The sequence below is a fragment of the Phoenix dactylifera genome, chromosome 8 (genome assembly GCF_009389715.1).
Source record: "Phoenix dactylifera cultivar Barhee BC4 chromosome 8, palm_55x_up_171113_PBpolish2nd_filt_p, whole genome shotgun sequence".
NCBI classification, from domain to species: Eukaryota; Viridiplantae; Streptophyta; class Magnoliopsida; order Arecales; family Arecaceae; genus Phoenix; species Phoenix dactylifera.
The window spans coordinates 17,600,714-17,618,711 of record NC_052399.1 but is presented as its reverse complement, the minus strand read 5'-3'; the positions used below and the strand labels follow the sequence as shown (position 1 = coordinate 17,618,711).

Genomic DNA, 17,998 nt, shown 5'->3' with positions numbered 1-17,998 from the left:
ATATATATATATATATATATATATATATATATAGTTGATGGCTCGTTGGGCTTGATAGGTTGGTGGGCGCACCTAATTGTCTAATCATAGAGCTTGGTGGAGCCGAAATGGGCTAAAACCCATCATCGCTCAAAGCCCCAAGATCGGGCATAGCAAGAGAAAATTATGCCCTATACCGTATGCATCATGTAAGTGGTGCACCATGCTAATTAAATTTTTTATTTTCGGGAGCTGTATTTATCTCAAAAAAATTATTTGCTGCACACGTGCACTGTATGACGATGCACCATATGGAATGGACCGTGCCAATCATAAATCTTGATTCCTGTGAGCTTATTCATCATGTGCTTCTATAGGATTGAGCGGGGGTGGCAAAATATGACTCGACCCGCCAATCCGATCCGTGTTCGACCCGCCATAAACAGGTTTGGGTTCGGCTTAAACAGATTCGGGTCGTAAACAGGTCGACCAATTTAACCTACGGATTTTAAATGTCTGACCCATTTAAACCGTGTAATCCGTTTAACTGTTGGGCATGTTAAACATGTCTAAACAGGTTAAACGGGTTAAATAGGTTAAACCGGGTTAAACAGGTCTAAACAAGTCGGATTGGGCAGGTTAAACAGGTTGGGTTGGGCAGGTTAAATAGGTCTAAACAGGTTAAATGGATCGGGTTGGGCAAACAGATTAAACAGGTCAGGTCGGGTTGGGCAAACAGCTTACCTGTTTATTAAACAGGTTAAACGGATCGGATCGGGTTACCTGTTTATTAAACATGACGGGTTATTTATGACATGTTTAATAAATAGGTCGGATTCAGATTTATGATTTTCTGATCCGCCTGTATGTGATCTGATCCGTTTATGTTCCGATTGCCACCCAGCCTCACTTAATGTTGCCTCGATTTGATCTTTTGGTGCAGTTGTGCAAATGGTGCACCTCTTCATATCCGGCAAGGAAAATTTATACCCTACAGCAGGTGCGGTGCCTCAGGAGAAATTGTACCCTCGCTGGATTGCGCCCTCGAGGGTCGTCGGACGGTGCACGCGATCCGCTCCTAACTTCGTCCTCCGGCCGTGGAAGCTGTGCCCAAAGCCCAAGATTGCCGTCGGTGTCCTCACCGCCTTACCTATCTCCTCTTACAGATCTTTCAGAAACGATCTCCTCTTATAAGTCCTTTTCTACCTTTCCTACTTTCCCTTCCAAGAACCCAACCGACTCCATGTCTCGCTCTTGTTATCTCTCCCAAAGGTAAAGGAAACCCCAGTGGGGGCAAATGAAGTGCCCCTCCGTCGCGTGCCTGTGGCCCGCCTCCCCTCCGCCCCACCGGATCACCGCCGCCGCCGTCCTTCCCGATCCCCCCGCCCTCTATACCGGCGGATTCGATGGCTCAATCGTCTGGTGGAACCTCGCCGCCCCCCACGATATCTGGCCGATGGCCGTGCTCTGCGGCCACGCGGCGCCCATCGCCGCCCTCGTCACCTGCACGCCCGCCGAGTCCGAACAACCGAGCCCTAACCCGGTCCCGGCATTGTTCAGCGCCTGCGCTGATGGCGTGATCTGCGTCTGGAGCGCCGGTAGCGGGCGCTGCCGTCGCCGCCGGAGGCTGCCACCGTGGGCGGGGACGCCGTCCTTGCTATCGCCGCTCCCTTCGTCCCCACGTTACGTCTGTATCGTTTGCAGCTCCTCTGATCCCGCCGCCGGCCACCATCCGAACGTTGCCGCCGGAGATGGCGAAGCTCACCCAAGAAGAGCGCCTAAGTGCGCGGTGGTCATCGTGGACTCGTGTACCATGAACGTACTTCAGACCGTTTTCCACGGGAGCTTGTCGATTGGGCCAGTGAAGTCCATGGCCGTGGTCCCAGTAGAGGAGGATGGGGCAAAGAATAAACAAGATGTGATCTTGGTTGATGGGCATGGGAGAACGCAGTTCTTGGCAGTGCCGGAGGCTGATCATGACGGACAAGGTGCAAATCTTCCGCGCGGAAGCTCCTCGCCCGACATTGCAGCATTCACGTTGGGGGAGGTTTCGAGTGAAGGAGTGCAGGCGGTGGCTTTTTCAGATGATAGGAAACTCTTGGCTCTCGTTTATGGGAATCATTGTGTGTTCAAGTGCCTAGCTGATGGTGTTACAGTTGGTGAGATCTCCTTACTGGGCAGTTCGCTATACAATGATGACCCTTCAACAAAGGCTCAACTCATTGGAGGCATGTTTCTCGAGGGCAATAATGGTGTTTGTGGATCCGAAATCAAGAATTTGGCTGAAGTCTCTGTGAGGATGTTTGCTCTGTGGAATACGAATGGTGCGGCAATTGCATACAGGATATCTGGTTCAGGTGCTATGTTTGAGTTTGAAGCTCTGTGCAAAATTCCAGACATGCCTTGCATACTTGATAGGAAAGCATCTGTTCGTTTCTGTCAGTTGAACCACTGTCTTGTTCGGGTTGAGTCATTCTGTTTTGTAGTTAGAGAGTCATTAATTTGGAGACCTTATATCACAAAATGGCTAGTTGAAAAAATTGAATCAAGGTTAGATAATAACTTGGGCAAGCCTTATCTGAGTAATTTGGTAGGTGAAGGGGGTTTTCCAGGTGATCTGACAGGGACGTGGTCCTCCTGTTGCCAGAATGAGGCAAAAGACAGGGCAAAGAAAAGTTCCCAGCAAAGTTGCATTGAAGGCTCCAACAGTTCGAATGGTCTATGTAGAGAACCTGAAAGCAATGGTCCTGAGCTGAGCGAACGGATTGTATCATCTTCAATGGTACTCTCTGAAGATTTTTATTCTCCATATGCTGTAGTATATGGTTTCTATAGTGGCGAAATAGAAGTGCTTAGATTTGCAAATTTGTCTCCTGAAGTGAATTCTGATGCCACTAGTGTTAAATCTCAAATTTATCCGTACATATCGGAACGATTTTTTTCAGGGCACACAGGTGCTGTTCTGTGCTTGGCAGCACATCGTATGGTTGCATGCTTTGAAGGGCAATGTTTTCGTCAAGCATTGATTTCAGGAAGCATGGATTGTACAGTTCGTATTTGGGATATGGATGCAGGCAATCTTCTTTCAGTAATGCATCATCACATAGCTCCAGTTAGGCAAATCATATTGCCGCCACCATGGACCAACCGTCCATGGAACAACTGTTTTCTTTCTGTAGGGGAAGATCAATGTGTGGCTCTTGTATCCCTTGAGACCTTGTGTGTTGAAAGAATGTTTCCTGGACATTCCAGTTACCCGTCAATGGTTGCATGGGACACCACAAAAGGCTACATAGCTTGTCTATGTAGAAATCTCCAATCATCATCAGATGCAGTTAGTGTTCTTTACCTTTGGGATGTAAAATCTGGTGCTCGAGAACGAGTTATTCGGGGAACGGCTTCCCATTCGATGTTCGATCATTTCTGTAGGGGCATCAACAAAAATTCTATCACTGGCAGCATATTGGGTGGAACTACTTCAGCATCATCATTGCGTCTTCCAGTTTTCAAAAATGGTTCTCAATCTTGTGTTACAAAGAGTGAGAGGGGGCTGAGTGCAGTGCTTCCAGATGACAAATCTCAAACAAGTACTGGTTCCCTTGAGTTGAATAATTCTTTGGCACAGAGCAGTAGAGTGAAGGTACCACTTTTAGGAGCAGTCCATGACATCACTCATGATTTGGCTGGAAGCCGTTTTGCAAAGCAGGCTTCGTCACAGAGCACTCCTCAAAAAATAAAACATCCTGTTAAATGTTATTGCCCATTTCCTGGTATTGCAAGTTTGAAGTTTGACATATCGTCTCTAATGTCTCCGCACTTGGTGCATAGCAGTGATAAACAGGTTAATACTCTCGTTTCTGACCTTGAGACTAAAGAATTGGCTTCTCAACATGGAAGTTTGAGTGATAATTCTGATGTGGAAACAATTGAAAGTCATCCTATAAAAGAATCAATCGAAGGATCTCTACTTCGGTTCAGCTTATGTTTTCTACATTTATGGGATGTCGATCATGAAGTAGATAAATTACTAGTGAATGAGATGAATGTCTACAAGCCAGAAGGGTGTTATATAGCTTCTGGTGTGCTAGGGAATAGAGGCTCCCTAACATTGATGTTTCCTGGCTTGCGTGCTACTCTTGAGGTAATGTTCAGTGGCTTCTGTCAATGCCTTACATATTAAGGGCTTCCAATGAATTCTAAGATACATGATATGTTTCAGCTTTGGAAGGCTTCATCAGAATTTTGTGCTATGAGATCCCTGGCATTAGTGTCTCTTGCCCAACGCATGATCAGCTTATCTCATTCCAGTGCAACAGCTAGCAGGTGCCATTTCTTTCACTATTTTACTCTATGAAACATGATATTTAAATCAATAATAGTTTCAATCAACAGACCGTAATTTTCTGATTGAACATGCTCTATTTATAGGATAATGTGAACAAGCTGTACCAAGCCTCGATCAACTTCTCTAGAAGTCAATTCATTGGCTCGGTCTCTGCCCCACTGTGCTCATATTATTCAAATTAACCTAAAAGCTACATAAAATGAACTAAGAGAGCAGATAATAAATATTATAGATGGAACTATTCAAGCTAGCTGTGGATTGCGAATGTACAATGGTGCAAGTATTCCACTTTTGGGTGTAATAAGACAATATAACAACTCAATAAGTTATGATCCTCTTGTATGTGATGTGAATACAACAAATGACTAATAATGTATGTCATAACTATAACTTGAACCCTTATCTCTTTATTCTTCTGCGAACTGGTTCTTGATAATGAAAAGTGCCACACAAGGGTCACTATTGGCTATCAGTTTTACCAATATTTCACTTCTAAGTATGTTTTGGAAAAGAGAGTTAGCAATCCTTGCCTCATATGGAATATCTGACATGGAGGTGCATGGTAGTTTTGTTTTTTAAAATACTTTTGCTGTAGCCCAAATGGTATACTGCTTTACAATCAAGAACAGAAGTGATAGAGACCAATGAGTTCTAGTACTGTAATTTTATATGATAAGCAAAGTTTGAAACTTCTGTTTCCAATTGGGGGGGGGGGGGGGGGGGGGGGGGCTGTATCATTGGCAAATATAGCAAGCCATTTTATAGACAACTTATCAGATTTGTAGGGGCTATTACAATGCAGGATGACTTTTGGTAATGCGCTCCACCCTCATTTTCTCTTAAAAGGAACATAACCTATTAAAATTGAGTTACTGCACTATTGTCCCAATTGTGGATTCTGTTGCATTTTACTTCTACCCTTCCAACACTTGCCCTGCTTTCAATATGTAGCTAGGTAAACTTTCCTTAAAACAATTACCATGAATACGCAGATATGAATGTAAGGTTATTTAGCATCATTTTAAGCTGTTTGATAATATGCCATGTCTTGTTTGGAAGCTACTGCTACTTGGAAGATGCAAAATTTAACATGCACAGATGCATGCATGCATACTTGTATACATACATACATACTAGACAGATGGACACACATGTATGTGCATGAGCCCTTATACATGTGAGCACTTGTTTTTTTCAATTACTATATAGGAACTGATATTGACTATGTTGGTTTGTCCCTTATTGGATTATGTCATTATTTTATTTTATTATTTGTAACTTGAAGAGCATGTGCTTGAGGCCAACATAATTCTTGTGTCTTGAGGTTGGGAAATGCGATTTATCTGTTTGGTGTTTTTTGCAGTGCTTTGGCAGCATTTTATACTCGCAATTTTGCAGAGAAAGTTCCAGATATAAAGCCTCCTTTACTCCAGGTTGCATAATATACTAATGGTTTGGCATCTTCTCTATATCCCAGTGTAGTCATCAACTCATCATTAAACATAGATAAAATGCTCAAGATTTCTTTAACTGCTTGATGTGAATAAATATCTTCCTCTGACTGCTTGAATATGAGACTGAACAAAATATGCTTAAAAGTTGAGTGAATCCAAGACATTCCTGTCAAAGAAAATTTTGCAGTTTGATATTTCATCTCATCATTCTTGCAAAAACTAGAAATTTTTATATAATAAAGAAGTGATCACCATTTCACGAAGAGCACCCTAGAAATATAACTAGGGAACGCAGGGTATTAAGCGGGTTCCATAATGGAGATGCATATCTGTGGGCTTTCATAGGGAACAATGCAGTGTTTTTACACACAGAAACAAATTTGTGTATATTATTTATGTGTGTCTGAGTATGTGTAGGTAGAAAAGTTGGTAAAAAGTAGTCTATTAACTTTTCCTGTAAGGCATTGTTCTTTATCCAAGTATCTTCACATAAACTAGCAAGGAGGGAAGCAGCATGAATGACTTCTTTTTAGAAGAAAATATATTTCTAACAACTTTTCTCCAAAATTTAGCAAGTTAATGCAGTGCCTATTGTGCCGGTACCGGGCCTCGGACCGGTTGCCCGGCGGCACGGATCAGTACAGGCCTGCGCCTTACCATGCCGAGCCTGTACCGACACAGTAGAAGAAGCGGGAGAGAGGGAGAATGGGAAAGAGCAAAAGAGAGAGAGAAGGGAGAGGCCGGGGACCCACCGCGCGGAGGAGGCGGAGGAGGGGCTCCCCCTTCGGTCCCCTATTTCGAAAGGGGACCGGAGGTGGAGCCCCTCTTCTGCGGCTCTCCGACCTCCGCCGCCTTCGTGCGGCGGCTCTTCGACCTCCACCTTCCTCTCTCTTCCTTCATCTCCCTCTTTTTCCCTCCTCCGCCTCTCTCTTTTCCTCCTTGTCCTCCTTCTCCCTCTCTATCGTCGGTCTCGTTTTCGTTGCCGAAACCATTCTGATCCGCCGCCGGTACACCTCGGGACGCTCCGAACCAGGCGGTTTGGGATGATTCCACCAACCATGGGTCAATGTCTCTCTAGTGATTTTCCTCTTAATTGTGTGAAACATGAGAATCTTAATTGCCACAGGAGAAAAATGTAGTCCCTTACCAACTTGCAATCAAGTCAAGGAAAATTATTTTCAATAAAAGAACTTTCTTAAATACACTAAGTGATTAAATGGATAGAAAACGTAACATTTCTTTAACGAAAGTACTAAACATGAAAATCATAAAAAATATTCACTGTCATCTTAAATCATTTTTTTGCTACACCGGATGACTCATACAATTGTAGTATGAATACATCCAAAAAAGTCAAAATACAATAAGTCACGAAGCGCCAGAGACAACTCTCCCTCGCCAGTCCAAAGAACCCTCAGAGTGATTTGTCACAAAGGAAGCCACCAAGTCCACAACTCCATTAGCTTCCATATAGAGATGCTTTGCTCTGAAGGTGATACTGCCACTAGCCATGCCTCAGATGTCCTGAAGCAGAGGGTGGCGTCTCCTGGCGTCCCAGGACGCCTCCGGATCTAACCGATCATTATGGCCAAGTCACCCTAAAATAGGATGGCATTGGCCCGCAGCACATGCCGAGCATGACAAAAATCAACCCAAGCTGCCCTCAGCTTCGCCCCAGAGACTGAGATGCCGAAGACCGAGCTTCCTTCGGCTGCCCCCACTTTAGAGTCCGGGCGTCTGATCACAAAATCCACGCCATCCCTCCTGCCACCATCCAAAACACATCCATTGAAGTAGACCTTGAGGAAGCTCAGGGGTGGGGGCTTTCAGGTGATGTACACCATCCAAGACGCTACACGAACAGAGACAGAGTCCCAGGTGCCCCAAGCTATCAAAAGCCCGCCAGGCGGACCTGCTTGGGTGATCTTCGCAGCCTGCACTTGGACCCTTTCCAAGACGAGCCTTGGCATAGAACTGCTCTCCCTGAATATCCAAGAGTTTCTAGCCAGCCAAATGTGATAAGCAACATAAGTAGCCCTGATGGCCACATGCCGGGTCTGAGGCGTACCGGACCACCTCCTGAGCGCCTAGGTAAAGGAGCCAGACTAGTGCAGAGCCTTCGGCAGGATATCAAAAAGTCTCCACACCCGCACATCTCGATCATATTGAAATAGAATGACTCCTCCACCTTGCACCTAGAACAGGTCGGCGGAATGCTCAACCCGCGCCTGCTTAGGACGGCCCTGGTCGGGAGATGTCCCCAAGTCACCTTAATCTTCTGAATTAAAGGACATATTTCACTTTGTGGCATGAGCAAGCTTTTACTAACAAATAACATTTTGAAAGTCTAAAATAGTTCAGGTCTTTCTCTGATACATTGATTGTTTCAAGGGGGAGAAAATCAAAAACTGTGTTTTTTTTAATTTAAACCAGAAATAAATCTTTATATATTAAAGCTTAACCACACATTAGCTGAAGAGTAAATATATTTATGTTTCTCAATCAGTTTATCTGGTTTAAAATAAAATTATGGTCTTTGTGGGTGTAAAGCGGGGGATGAGGGGTGTTAAGAAATTCTGTTTGATCCTTGATTGAATGTTTTTCCATCTCAAAACTTGACTTTATGAGACACAATGTTTTGGAAAATGATGGTGGGATTGGCTTTAGAAAAAAATAATGGGTTTGGTACCTCCTTCCTTTTTTCTAGTGAACCAATTTCCAGTTTATATATATATATATATATATATATATATATATAATACTGCTGCATATTGTAGTATGCTGGCCTGTCACAATTTGATGCATGCTGATATACTATAATATAGAGCTACATTATCATACTAGATTAATACACATGACTTATGCCCTACAGGATGTATTTTTTATTCGTCATGTTTGTGAGTGTGGTGCTGGTAATTTTGCAGCATGAATCTATAGCATGTAGTCCATGCCATGTCATGATCCTTTGGTTTGTTATCTACTTTGTTTCCTAATTTTCTTTTAAGCATATTGTCTTAGTTAAAGAGTTCATTGCATATATATGACAAAGGAGGGTTTCAACCTGTTAATTCTTTGCATTTCTTTCTCTATCTCTTTCCTCTTCTTTTTTAAGTTTGTTGCCTCTCTTGTGGGACTCAAGTGACAGTTTAATATGTACTTCTCTTCATCAATCAATGTGCAATAACAGACACTTAATTAACAATTTCCTGCTTTCTCTTTGATCTTTCTAATGAAAATGTCACTTTTGTTACAGAAAATGTTCTTAAAAGGTGCCAGTTTTTTCTCTTTTCCTGTTGAGCTTAGTTTACCAAGCCATATGAGTTCTTGCCAATGCTCAGTTTTTCTGGTGTTTGCCTTTTCTTTTCTTTTATTTTTTTCATTTTCAACATTTATGATCAGCTAGGCTTTAAACATCATCGCTTAAACAATCAGAATCTAGACTTGTATTCTTGAAACCTTGTCAGCTCAATTTTTATCTGGGGCTAGAACTAATTTGGCTTACGATATGTGCAGCTCTTAGTGAGTTTTTGGCAAGATCCTAATGAGCATGTACGCATGGCTGCACGCTCTTTATTCCATTGTGCAGCCCCACGTGCCATTCCACATCCTCTTCGCAGTCAGAAAACCATATCTCCTGAAGCTCCTTCAAGTCCTTTAGATGTTACAGAGGAGAATGTTCTTTCAAATATTGGTGATATATCTTTAAGTACCTACACAGGCTCAGATAAGTCCGGTAACAACCTTGGCAGTGCTGATTTTGAAACATCCAGCATAGGTTCCTGGATGGAATCATTCGAGATTCAAGAGTGGACTTCATGGGTTGGGGGGACAAGCCAAGATGCGATGGCCTCAAATATCGTTGTTGCAGCAGCATTAGTGGTTTGGTACCCTAGCATAGTAAAGGATATACTTGCCAAGCAGGTTGTGAACCAACTAATTAAGTTGGTAATGTCCATGAATGACCTATACAGCTCAACTGCAGCAGAGCTTCTAGCAGAGGGTATGGATAGCACATGGAAAGTATGCTTAGGCCCTGAAATTTCTCATCTTATTGGAGATATTTTTTTCCAGATTGAATGTCTTGGTGGCACACCGAATGGTAATGTGATACAAAATCCAGCAGTAGCTGTTACTATTCGGGAGGCTTTGGTTGGGACTCTTCTGCCTAGTTTAGCAGTGGCTGATGTTTTAGGATTTCTAAATGTAATAGAAGGCCAGATCTGGGCTACTTCCTCTGATTCATCTGTTCATCTTGTATCACTCAAAACTCTTATCAGAGTAGTCCGTGGCTCTCCAAAGCCTTTAGCTCCATATCTTGATAAGGTTTGTATTACCACTGGCTCGATACAATGAATAAAAGAGTTGTTCTTGTGATTTCCTTCTTACATATATTTACAGTTTAACATCAGTACTGATGACGATGGCTTTTAGTTTCTATGTTTCTCTTCATATGCTTGTTTATTGTCACGTCTCGGACGTTAACTTTGTCCACTTACCTACATAAAAAATCATACTACAATTTGCTTGCTGGTGGGCTATTAGTTCTGATGCATATTACAGTGTTATTACAAAATCATTAGTTGGTTCTCACTTCTACAATCTAGTGGTTTCTTGCTAATGTGATATGTATAGTGCCACCTAGACATTTTATTTTTTGTTTTTGTGTTCTCAAAAAAGAAAAGTTTTCTTATCATGTCAAACACTTGGACACTTAATAAAATTCCTTGACACCTTAAATCATACAATTATGATGCTGTCACCAGTATATGTCAACTTTTGGCATTCTATATAAACATTGCGAAGCCTAATAGAACATTTAGCCTTTGTTTCATCAGTGCTATAAACTTATGGAGCAATTTCTCCAATTAATGATTAATTATCTAAAATCATCCATATATTTCTTCACAAGTAGTTTTAAGATAAAGACAGCTTTTGTCCTAAATTCCTTGAAAGTACCTGTATCAGATTCTTCTGGATGCTGGAACACTTGACACCTGGATAACTGTATCATGTGTTTACCTGAATAACACTGGACACAAAAGGAGAATACAGACCTTTTGACCACCATTCTAACCTGTAATTTTTTACATGGTATCATGAGTCACATCTGGAGGGTGTATACACATGGTCAGAGTTCTGTACATGGGAAACATTCAAGTTTGCATGGTGCACTTTATGAATTTTATGTCTCTTCGTCTCCCTTCTATTATATGGATCAAAAACCCTGCTGACAAATTGCAGATTTTGCAGGTTGTAAGCTATGTTTTACAGACCATGGACCCTAGCAACTTAGTGATGCGCAAGGTTTGCCTTCACACCTCAATGCTTGCTTTAAGGGAAATTGCACGTGTATTTCCTATGATTGCTCTGAATGGGAGAGCAACACGTTTGGCTGTTGGAGATGCTATTGGAGATATTCACAGTGCTACTATTTGTGTATATGATGTGGAAAGGTATGTTGAAAAATAAATGACAAATAAGATGTAATAATCTACACAGTGTAAGGTTGTTAGTTGTTCAGAAGCAAATTGGCAATCTAATCCAAGACCCTCTACTAGTTAATCAACTTTATGATAATATATGAGCGTATGGTGGCTTCTTTAGAATGATACTGTAACAGTTCTAAACCTGGCCATTTTACATCTATCTTCACTCTTTTCAAGTTTAGAGGAACTTAGAAGGTTGAGCACTAACTTCATGAGCTTAAACTGTGTAAGGCATATCACTAGTCCCCTGCTTAACAGTTGCCCTTTTGGGTTTCATGGTAGGTCTTCTCTTGCCTAAAATTGTCTTGCCAGAGGGTTGAGTCACATTTTTCTGTTGGATATGAATATTCACAATCTTTAATAGATGTTACCTTGATCCATAAAACTGACACAACAATCGGGCCTTTGGTTTAAAGATTGTAAAAGTAGGTTCTGAAATTTCCTTATAGAGAATAACAAACCATATTGAGTTAAAAGGAAAGGCCTTTAAGTAAATTGACTCTACATGATTGTCCTCTTGAGTTAATATCTTGTATCAGATAAAGGGGAATGCTCTCTCTCTTTCTCTCTCTCTCTCTCTCTCTCTCTCTCTCTCTCTCTCTCTCTCTCTCTCTCTCTGTGTGTGTGTGTATCGGGTCCATGCATTTGTTAGCTTCCTTTGTTTATAAAATTGCCCTGTTTGATAGTTCAACAGGATTCAGCTGATGGTTCTTATTCTGCTAAAAATTTGAGGCTTGATATCTTATCTGAGACATTAGAATCTTTGTTAATGGTTGAATAGATGTGAGGATTCCATAGTGTATAACAATGTAAAATGCTACAGATTGAAAATTGGAGCTTAATTTGCACAAGTTTTGGGATGTTAGCATACATCATGTTTGATCTTTCGCTTGGTGTTTATGCAGTCTAATAAATACCTGATTTCAACTTTGACATTACACTCTTTCACAGTTTGCTTTCTCTTGTTGATATAATTATGTTTTTGTTTTCTTGTAGTGTGACAAAAATAAAGATTCTGGATGCAAGTGGACCTCCAGGTCTTCCAATTTTGCTTGAAGGAGCTTCAAATTCAAGGATCAGTACAGCAATAACAGCTTTGAGTTTCTCGCCAGATGGAGAGGTTGAGTATCCTAGACATTTTGCATTTAAAGAACCTATGTTTGCAAATGTGTATCCAGTATCCTGATATTTGGGTTGCGTTGGGTTCTTTTGTACATGATGTGTCTGCTGGTTCATGTCTTATGCATTGGCATTTTTGGTAGCATGACAGTCTTCATTTTAGCTCCTGTTTAATGATCATTTCCATTGTTTACTAAATGGAATGTCATACCTTCCTTTTTAATATTTTGAGTATATTGGTGGGAATGCTACTAATTAGAATTAGGTGGAGTCAATATGCTTGGAAACACCTCGCAAGGTTGAAACCCAGAATCTCCTTCCAAAAAAATAAAGGTGGACTGCAACTGCTGGGCTAAAATACAGTTTGTCATACTATATTATGTTTAGAAGTTGTTTATGATGCTATAAGGCATATTGATGCTAATTATTTTTCTAGAATATTTTAAATGATATCTTCAAACATGACTATTAACTTTGCTTTGCATCTGTTGTTACATAAATCTCCATGATGGCGTTGTCCTGAAATTGCACACTTTTCTTATTTTTTCAAGGACATGCTTCAGTTGTCAAGTTGTAGTTCCAGTTTCCTAATAAATGGTTTACTTCAATAAAATACGCAAAACATCACCACACACAAACACACAGAAATTCACTACACTGTTGTATTCTGGTAGCCAAATAAACTGCAAGCATCAGTTCCTACATTTGATACAGGTTTTAGGTTTGACAACATTAATATTTGAAAGCATAACCCTGTAATTTTTTTCAGCAAATCGAACAGTTGAAGAGTTGTATAGGCCCATACCATGTAATCAAGAATGCTCATTCTTGCATGTATTCTAACAAGGTCTCTCCTGAAATAGGGGCTCGTTGCTTTCTCTGAGAATGGACTGATGATTAGATGGTGGTCTCTTGGAACGGCCTGGTGGGAGAAGCTCAGCAGAAGTCTTGTTCCTGTCCAATGCACTAAACTCATTTTTGTTCCTCCATGGGAAGGATTTTCACCTAATTCTTCTCGATCAAGTATAATGGCAAACATAATAGGGCACACTAAAGGGGTCAATGCTCAGGTAGCTGATGCACTTAAGACATTTTTATATTACGAGTGTCTGTTACTTTCTTATACCTGCTTAATGGATGTTTTAGTGACATCTTCAAGTGGTAATTTTCCATTAAAATGCATCAATAAGTCAATTATTTATTTGTTTTTGTTTGAGGAAAACTGTTATTGATTGATTAGTTGATTTTCTACACCAATCTACTGCATTCCTTGATTCTGTCACTGTTCTCCTTTATATTGGATTTTCAAGCATCTTTGCCCGGAATTTCTCCCCTGACTTGTTTTCCCTTGTTTTTTAATGATCTTTTGCTAGCAAATTGCATTTTACATCAGATAAACAAGACGACATAAATGTTTATTCTTTTTACTAGGTCATGTTTTCTTACAAACCATTTTAAAAGATGTGTCCCAATACTTGATTCTTTTCAGTACAGGAGCATTCATTTTATATATCTTCTCTTGACATTCTAAATGGCACAAAGTGGAATATGCAGCTATGCAACCCAGTGGATTCTAGGCAGGCTGATGTCACCTGAAGGACCTGATATCAAAATTTAACTCGAGGTTTCTTGACGAAGGTGGTGACAACTGTAGTTGAGGGTCATTCTTATGACAAATTTTATTTATGTTCTTCGGCAAATGTTACTAGTAACCTTACAAAATTTCTCATCCTTGAAGGTGAAAAGAACCTACATTTGGTGTTCCCTTGATCTCTACTATTTATCTTTAGAAAGCCTTCTTATCCTTTTATATGCCTAGACTACTGATTTGGAAACCAGGTGTCACAATTTCTGAATCTTCTAAGTCTAGCCCCAGTACATCCATGAGACAAAAGAAATCTATTCTTTTCTCTTTGCCTACTTAGAATTTAATCCATGCCAATGTTTTAAGCCTTGGGTATAGCGCCCTGTATTAGTACCTTACTGGTATGGTAAAGTGCATCACATCCCTCTACTGGCACATGGTATGCTGTTGAAGTCAGTACAGCACGTCAGTATGGAGACACATTGAGCCCCCATATTATAGTGGTACCGAACTAAGCCGACACAGTACACCCTGTATTTGCTGGTGAGGAATGGCACTCTAGAATCTTGATCTACACTTCCTCCTCTTACTTGGAGTTCTCAAGAAGAGAGAATGAAGGCCTTTTATTGGCATTGCACCTCCAGCTACCCCTTTCTTCCCACAACTTTCAAGTCATTCTCCATTAAGTTTTGTCACCCAAATGGCACATGCAATTAGCATTGGACCAGTATGTTCTAATTGTCTTCCCCTCACACATTTCCTACACCGTGGTATTTTAAAGATGTCCTCCAAATCCAAATAGGCTCCTTTCAAGGGAAAATCCTCAGATCTTTTCTTTTGGCGATTACTTTAAAATTATTGGTGATTTAATCAAGGGCTGCAAGTGTACCTTAAGTTCTGAGTGGCTGGACTCGATGATAGTATCCCTTCTCCTTATGCATTCTGTTGCATTTTTCCCATTCAGCTCCTGAAAACTGTCTTATCCTATCCTAATTGATCTGTACATTTTTTAAATAGAAAATGGATTTATCCAATTCTCTCTCATGAAAAGTTTTTTTTTTAATAGAAATCAATGAAGAAATGCGCTTTGAGTTAATAATTTTTTGTCCTACATGCTGATATGCTTGCTCTATATTCAAAGTGAAATATAAACTGACACAGTTCTGGCCATAAAGGATGTTTACGACTTTGTAATCATGATTCCAAACTTGAGTTCCTGCTGAAAATGTATATTGATGACTTTGTGCCCGAAATGGAAAATTTGAAAGCAAAGATAATATATGACACTAGCAGGTATATCAGACTTATCAGTGTTTGAACATTAATTACTACATCTTTTGGGATATCTTCAAGTTCTTCCTACGTATTTTTTTTTAGCATGTCATCCTTGGTTCTTGCAGCATTTCTAGAAGTAGAAGCATAATATGCTTGGTGTAGTGCCATTGGATCCTTGACTTTGCCTGAGTCGCTGTTGAAGAAAATTCTTTGATTGCTTATAACCAGATTTTTCTTAAAGAAAAGCATTTTGTATTAAAATAAAGAATCATGAAATTACTTCATAGCAAATAGTGAAGACTTGTAGCCTCTTGTGCTTGTCATGCTGTATAATGTGCTGTTAGATGCATAGGTGAATGCTGCCTAAACATAATGCGAACCACACAACTAGCCTCCTCTTAATGAGGGCCCTTCAGCCGATGCATGTAGGATCCATGTATATTCCCTCTGGAATCTCACGTTCACTGCTGCCCTTACTTTGTTAACTCAGTTCAGCATTTAGAAGATTAAACAATGAAGAGATCTTTTTCCGCCCCAGTTTGAAGCACCACGTATGGTTTTCATCTCTGCAGGATAGGGCAATGGAGCTGGATGAGGCAGACAGTCTGAAGCTGCTCATTCACAACCTTGATCTCTCTTATCGGCTTCAATGGATTGGTGGGAGGGGTGTTAAACTTACTCGGCATGGTCAAGACTTGGGCACATTTCAATTGTGATCAAAATTCATTTCTACAGTTGGTATTTACTGCCTTCTGGTTGATGGTCGTTGCAGCGAGCACATACTTTAGAAGATCCGTAAGTTGGAAAAAGAAGAGAGCGCCTTTTTCAAGGCGACCGTGAAAGTTATCCTTGTGAGAGGTTGGTGATGCTGGTCAAAAGCATGAGGTAGGGCTTGTACAGAGACATTCTCGTGCTATTACATTTGTCGTTCTGCTGTGTCTATTGCCTGAAAACCATATCCTTGTGCAAATATTCTTAATATAAGATCTCAGAATTCTTCATATGAGATCTGGATCAATTCTCCAGTTAAATAATCCGAACAACAGTTCTGAACAGAGCGAAGGGCCCTCATTTTAACCGGATGCCGAAAATCTTAAGTTTGCATGGAAATATGATGACAACCGGTTGGGATTATTGGGGGCATTTGGTAACCCCAACAGGATCACCACGGTGATTTAAGATTCCTGGTGATCCGAATGCTGGGGTGATTTGATCTCCGGTAATTTAAGATCAATATGTTTGGTAGGCCATGATCCAGTGATTAAAAATTTTCGGATATTTATGAGTAACTTGTTTGGTATGGTACGGAGATGCAAGATCATTGACTACATAATACCACAAATATTCTGAATATATCTTAGATGGATTTTTTATATATTTTTAATTCTCATGAATTAAAAATGTAAGTTAATATACTAATTTCTATAATAACTTCATAATTTTGTCACATATTCTACTTTTAGTAGTTCTTATCATATATTTATTAATCATATAAAATATATTATAATAAAATATTAATATATTTATCAATATATTAATTATTAATATATTCTATAAAAATATATTTTTTACTCCTATAAATTATTAATCTTATAAAAATATGTTATTTTTCATATAGAATAATATTTTTATTTATAATTATAATAGATTTTTTAATACTAATAATTATTTTGATGAAAAAATAAGGTAAATAGGAGTAATATAGTAATATATTAAATATTTTCATTATATAAATATAAAATATAATAATATATTTCTACTAGAATTTAAAATTATCCTTCAATAATAATATGATTAGTAATATATTATAATATAATGTATATCATTAATATAATATATAATATCAACATAATATATATATATATATATATATATATATATATATTGATGGTATTGATATATCAATTTTTCTGCTAACTTGAGGGGTATTTTTATCTTTAACTTTCAACCCAGGATCACTGCCCTGGGGTGATCTTGGATTCTCGACCTCAAGGACGGATATCCCATCACCGAGTTGGGAGGTAAATTGAGGAGTGGAGGTGATTTAAGATCACCGCTACATAGGATTACCGTGGTGCAACCAAACGCAGTGATCTCATCACCTCCATCCACATCACTCTTAATCTTAGGACGATCACTCCATACCAAACGCCCCCATTGTGGCATTTGCTGGGTAGGGAAAAATTATATGCCATTATGTTAAGAGGATAAATATGTCATTCTCCAAAGCCTTGTTTACTCCAGGGAAGGAGAGCATTTTGCAGGTTTTCTTTTTGGAGGGGAAATTGGGAAAAAGTATGACATTTTAAAAATTGTTGTTTAGATTTAAAAAAAGTAAGAAATTCTAAGACGTAGGACTCCTAAGCCAGAGCTCTCCTAAATAAAATGGCATGATTATAAACTAAGTAGGGCATATAGAAATTTTTTAATCTTTGTGGCACCGCTACTTCGAGAAGCCTTGGAGAGGAGAAAACAACAGAAGGGGGCAGTAAGTGCGGAACCATGGATCGCAACTTTTGTTTCAAGCAATAACCGGAGAGCAAAATAAATTGATCAGGAGAATTCTTTCTACAATTGCAATTTCTCCCACGCCTGCATGGGATTACTGTCTATATTATCATACCATGTGATCAGCCCTTTGTGCCCTTAGCAATGGGCATTCTCTTAAAAATATTTTTGAATATATTATTTTGTCAAATTAGATGATGACATTACGTCTGCAATTTCTTTTCTGACCTTTTCATCTATTGAGGAT

The 17,998-nt window shown here is 39.8% G+C and overlaps 1 protein-coding gene across 1 annotated transcript; it reads left to right on the top strand.

The window, feature by feature from the left end:
- The first annotated feature begins 986 nt into the window (after window positions 1–986).
- On the top strand, window positions 987–16,266 carry LOC103710884. Its single transcript, XM_008796805.4, has 8 exons — window positions 987–4,120; window positions 4,199–4,302; window positions 5,688–5,757; window positions 9,292–10,101; window positions 11,029–11,231; window positions 12,261–12,384; window positions 13,247–13,453; window positions 15,816–16,266. Exons 1-8 carry the CDS (start codon window positions 1,277–1,279, stop codon window positions 15,957–15,959), a joined length of 4,506 nt encoding a protein of 1,501 aa, XP_008795027.2. The 5' UTR covers window positions 987–1,276; the 3' UTR covers window positions 15,960–16,266.
- Window positions 16,267–17,998: the final 1,732 nt, after the last annotated feature.